We start from the raw sequence: 5,291 nt of genomic DNA, 5'->3' as shown, positions 1-5,291 counted from the left end.
TGCTAAGGTGCATGCGGTCCTTCCGAGACACAGGGATGCAGGCTCAGACCGAGGGTCAGAGAGTTCCCAAGACAGAGCGCCATGACCTGCATCGAGGATTCTAAAGTGGGCAGAACAGGTTCCTAGCACCTGAGAAGTGGAATTTCTGCCCCGGGGCAGCTCCAAACCAGCCCAGCGTCACACTCAAGAGCTATGGCTCATAAACCCAAGCGTGTTTTATTTTCAGTAGCCATGTGGTGTTGCTCCAGGGATGTCCTTGGCCCCTCCATGCAGGGTCTTCAGAATTTGATTCTTTGTCTCTCACTCAGTGAGACACTGGTGTCAGGACACAGTGTTTACTATTCCTGTGCTGTGCTCTGGGCTCGGCCTTGCACTCTTTGGGCTCCAACATAAACTGGGAAAGATCAGCAACTGGTCTCATCCCAGCATCTAGGAATCCATTTTGCTGCCTGACCAAGGTATACTCCTGGCCAAGAGGCCACTCACTGTCCCACAGGGACAGATGATATTCCTGGGACCCCTCAGCTGGGTTTGTGGAACCTCAACAGCCACGGCTGTCCTGGGACAGAGAGGAGGTGGCATCATACCAAGGGCGGTGCCTCTCCTGGACTCAGCATCCAGCATTAAGACACTCAAATGGGTCTGGGAATACTTGACTCTCTCAAGGCCTCTGCCTGGCCATTTTTGTCCTCAACTGCTCACTCCAAGCTACAGATCTGCTTTTGTTAAAGGGGATTTGGGGTGGGGGTAAAGAAAGACCTAGAGCTTGGTTTGTTCAGCCTTCTCAATGCCACAACCCTTTAATATAGTTCCTCATGTTGTGGTGACCCCCCCAACTATAAAATTATTTCACTGCTACTTAATAACCAATTTTGTGACTGTTAATCATAGTGTAACCATCTGACAAGGTGGTAACCCTGAGGAACAAGACCCTGGAGGCACCCTGAGGTGGTCCTCTGTCCTGCATGTGTGCGCATGAGCACACACACACACACATACGCACACACACACACACTACATACCACACACTCTACACACAGTACACACTGTGTAACACACAAGCATGCACAGACACACACACCACACATACACCGTACGCACACATGCACACATAGATACTACACACTGGGCAATGGTACAACACACACACACCACACACACACACACACACACACACACACACACACACACACACAGACACGGTGAAACAGAGGGTTAGAGAACTAAGATCCATGATCCTAACTTTGAGCCTTTAGAGGAAGGCTGGGCTGTTTCTCTGTATTCTGCTGGCCCCTAGGACATTGCTATCACATGCTGTTATCTCAGCAGGGGGCCAAGGAGCTGGTGCACCCCGTGACACCTGCATGAAAGGAAGTAGTCCTCCCAGGAATCCCAAAACCTCAGACTGTGACCACTGAGATTTTGCCCCAGATCTCTCTGTCCCAAGCACTGTCTCATCCTCTCCCAATGTCTAGAGAGCTTTATCCCTCGTCTGGTCTAGCTGGAAAGTCGTGGCAGCCCCCAGGAGATCAACACTTACGTGGGGCTTTGGTGAAGCAAGCAGGATGTAACTCCAAGTCACAGCATTCTGCCACCCACCCCAAAGCAGCCAGATAGGAATCTAGTCCTCAAAACATGGGGTTTTAAGTCTTAGGAATCCAGCAACAAAAGCAAGTGGGCAGATTATAGGGAGTTGGGTGTAGGCAGAAGGCACGGTAGGTTCAATAGTCACGGCCGCTGGGGTCTCCATAAGGTCTAGGCTGCCTTGTTAGGCACGGGACAGAACAGGATATACTATTGCCGAGTAGTTTCATCTCCCTGGTTCAATGCAGCACCCACAAGCATGCAGGACGGCTTCACCAACTTGTTCTCAACCCCTGGTAGAGCCCATCGTCTGGGAGCCTCCTGCTGAGGTCTGCTCAGCATTGCCCAGCATGCTGATGCCTCTGTTCATGCCTGACCTGGTCCCTGGCCTACAGTGGGTAATTATGAGGGTCTACATGTGCCTGGCCCATCTCATGGTCTTGGTGGGCATAGCGGCTGAGAGGGTTATAAGCAACAATAGAGCTGATGTTAGACGTGGTTTACAGAAGAATAAAGATCTCCCTCTGCTCCAGCTGAGCCTCAGTCTCTGATGGTTTCCTCTGGTGTGTGTGTGCGGGGGTCCTTGACCACCACACTTTCACCAAGACCCCCTGTAAGGTTCAGTGGGGCTCAGAAAGGCCACATCTTTAGTATGACGTCTACACTGCCAATTCATGACTTGTCTGCTACATGTGACACACGTCTACTACACGTCTTCATGAGTCCTCAGCCCACTTCTACATTGTGTCTTCATCACCTCTATACCGTGTGTCTGAATGATATAGCCTTGTGATAGGTTTTCTTAGTAATGCCTACTGATGATCAGCGGGGACATTAGGGCATAGAAGCAACCCTGGGCAATAAGATCCCAGGCTCTAGAAAGGGTGTAATACCAGGAAGACTTTTCTGCAAGGAAGAAGAATCTGGCTTACCTGTGTCTGCACATGATGGGGGATGGGGTGGGGACAGCTTATGAACCCATCTTTCCAAGACTCCCTCCATCGTTAGGGAAGAGGGATGCTGTGCCCAGGCTTAACCCCCAAGATGAGTGCCAGGTAGGGCCTTGGAGCTAGCATGTGCCTGTGTGTGTCTCTGAGGCCATAGTAGGTGGCTTTTCCCAGACACCTTCCCAGTCTTCTCTGTAACCTCAGCCCTTGTTTAGCAGTTTCTGAACATCCTATGCCTTGACTGTCCTGTGGGCCTAGACACACAGGTGTCCCAGATGCCAGAGGGGTCACTTCTGCATGAGCGATATTAAAATGAAGCAGAAATAGCTCTTGAGCACCTTATGGTGGGGAGGAGAGGAGAGGAAAGAGGGAGAGACGGAGGGAGGGGGGAGGGAGAGAGGGAGAGGGAGAGGGAGAGGGAGAGGGAGAGGGAGAGGGAGAGGGAGAGAGAGAGAGAGAGAGAGAGAGAGAGAGAGAGAGAGAGAGAGAGAGACCGAAACCGAGACCCTGACCTGAACTGGAAGGGGCACAGAGAACCAGAGCCAATGAATAGAGTGAGGAGATATGCCTGAGGGCTTCCAGAACTAGTGTACATTCAAAAAGAAATGTTCTGAGGGTCTGCTAGGTACCGCCCCTTGAACCTGGGAAGTAAAATGTCTTCCTTTACAAAGCAGGGCCCTCAGGCTGCCCCATTCTGAAATGAGGTCTCTGAGGTGAGGCCCCTAGGCTCATCAACGGCACCCAGGACCTATTCTACTTGCTACCTCACCCTTGAGGGGCCAGGTTGTGCAGAGCCCCACTGCAGGACTCTGACACCCACCCACTCAGGACCATTGTTACTTCATTGGATTGTTACATATTGGGCAACTACCCTTGAGAAGGATTGTTACTTCACTGCATTGTTACATATTGGTGAACCCTCCTTCAAAAGGCCTCTCAGGTCTGAGCAGGAAAGCAGACCACCTAGGAGGATGGAGGGTTCCCGGGCACTGGGGTCGGTCTGCTAGCTGTGCCTGGGAGGCCTCCAGGAACCCTGGAATCCCGTGAACTTCCAGGGCAACCTATTGTGACACGAGCTGACCCGAGAAAGCTCATCTGGCTGTATTTTGTGTCACCCAGAAGAGATTGCTGCAAACATGTTTAACCCGCTGGTACTGGATTCTCCTTCCGTGATTTTCGACAACGGGTCTGGACTCTGCAAGGCAGGGCTGTCTGGGGAGATTGGCCCCCGTCACGTCACCAGCTCTGTTGTGGGGTACCCGAAGTTTAAGGCATCCCCCACGGGAGCCTGTCAGAAGAAGTACTTTGTCGGAGAGGAAGCCCTGTTCAAACAGGAGACTTTGCGCCTGCAGTCCCCCATTGAGCGGGGTCTGATCACGAGCTGGGATGACATAGAGAAGCTCTGGAGACACCTCTTTGAGTGGGAACTGGGTGTGAAGCCCAGCGAACGACCTGTGCTCATGACGGAACCCTCCCTGAACCCCAGGGAGAATCGTGAGAAGACGGCAGAGGTGATGTTTGAGACCTTCGAGGTTCCTGCCTTCTACCTATCAGATCAGGCAGTGCTGGCACTCTATTCCTCTGCCTGTGTTACGGGCCTGGTGGTAGACAGTGGGGATGGGGTCACCTGCACTGTCCCCATCTTTGAAGGCTACTCCCTGCCTCATGCAGTCAGCAAGCTTTTCGTGGCTGGCAAAGACATCACAGAGCTCCTCACCCGGCTGCTCCTGGCCAGTGGGAGAGCCTTTCCATGCCCACTGGACAAGGCCCTGGTGGATGATATCAAGGAGAAGCTGTGCTATGTGGCCCTGGAGCCTGAAGAGGAACTCTCTCGGCGGGCAGAAGACGTCTTGAGGGAGTACAAACTGCCTGATGGGAATGTCATTTACATCGGAGACCAGCTGTACCAGGCTCCTGAGGTCCTGTTCTCACCAGACCAGCTGGGCACCCATGGCCCAGGTCTGGCACAGATGGCGTCCAACAGCATAGCCAAGTGTGATGCTGACATACAGAAGACACTCTTTGGGGAGATTGTCTTGTCGGGGGGGAGCACTCTGTTTCAGGGGCTGGATGACAGGCTCCTAAAAGAACTGGAACAGCTGGCTTCCAAGGGGGTCCCCATCAAAATCACGGCGCCGCCTGACCGATGGTTCTCCACGTGGATCGGGGCCTCCATTGTCACGTCTCTGAGCAGCTTTAAGCAGATGTGGATCACTGCTGCAGACTTCAAAGAGTTTGGCGTGTCTGTGGTCCAGAGACGGTGTTTCTGAAGGGCTACATGATTCTTGTAGCCTCAGTGTCCCTTGCAAGGGACACCCATGGGAAGAGAGCCTCTCCCACGGCATTTAGCACCACATTTAATTAAAGATGAATAGTGATGCATTTGACTGTGATGGCTCAGTTCCTTCTTTGAAACAGCAGAGTTGTTTGTGAGTGTGAGTGCATGACTATGTGTGCATCTGTGTGTGTGTGTGTGTGTGTGTGTGTTTGGGTGTGTGAACATGTATACATGCTATGTCTGTGTGTACGTGCATCTCTGTGTGTGCACGCACATCTGAGTGTGTGTCCCTGTGACCTTCCTGAGGAGAATCCATACTTTGCTTTCTGAGATAAGAGTCTCTCACTAGGATGTGGTGTTGCCCCTTAGGCTAGGCTTGGTGGCCAGGGATCGATCCTTCTGTTTCCACCTCACCAGCATGGTGTGGCAAGTACTTTACTGACTAAGCCATTTCTCTAGGGCCCTGGCAGAATTCCTGTGGT

At 52.3% G+C, this 5,291-nt stretch overlaps 1 protein-coding gene across 1 annotated transcript; it reads left to right on the top strand.

Annotated features, from left to right (window-relative positions):
• The first annotated feature begins 3,512 nt into the window (after positions 1 to 3,512).
• On the top strand, positions 3,513 to 4,913 carry Actrt2 (actin-related protein T2). Its single transcript, NM_001013937.1, has one exon. The coding sequence runs from the start codon at positions 3,668 to 3,670 to the stop codon at positions 4,799 to 4,801; it is 1,134 nt and encodes a 377-aa protein (NP_001013959.1). The 5' UTR covers positions 3,513 to 3,667; the 3' UTR covers positions 4,802 to 4,913.
• The last annotated feature ends 378 nt before the right edge of the window (positions 4,914 to 5,291 follow it).

The sequence above is a fragment of the Rattus norvegicus genome, chromosome 5 (genome assembly GCF_036323735.1).
Source record: "Rattus norvegicus strain BN/NHsdMcwi chromosome 5, GRCr8, whole genome shotgun sequence".
NCBI lineage: Eukaryota > Metazoa > Chordata > Mammalia > Rodentia > Muridae > Rattus > Rattus norvegicus.
Note: the sequence above shows the minus strand (reverse complement) of the source record. Positions and strands in the feature narration are given on the sequence as shown.

Coding starts and splice junctions, on each gene's coding strand:
- Actrt2 (NM_001013937.1), top strand. CDS start 3,668: ATGTTTAACCCGCTGGTACTGGATTCTCCTTCCGTGATTTTCGACAAC.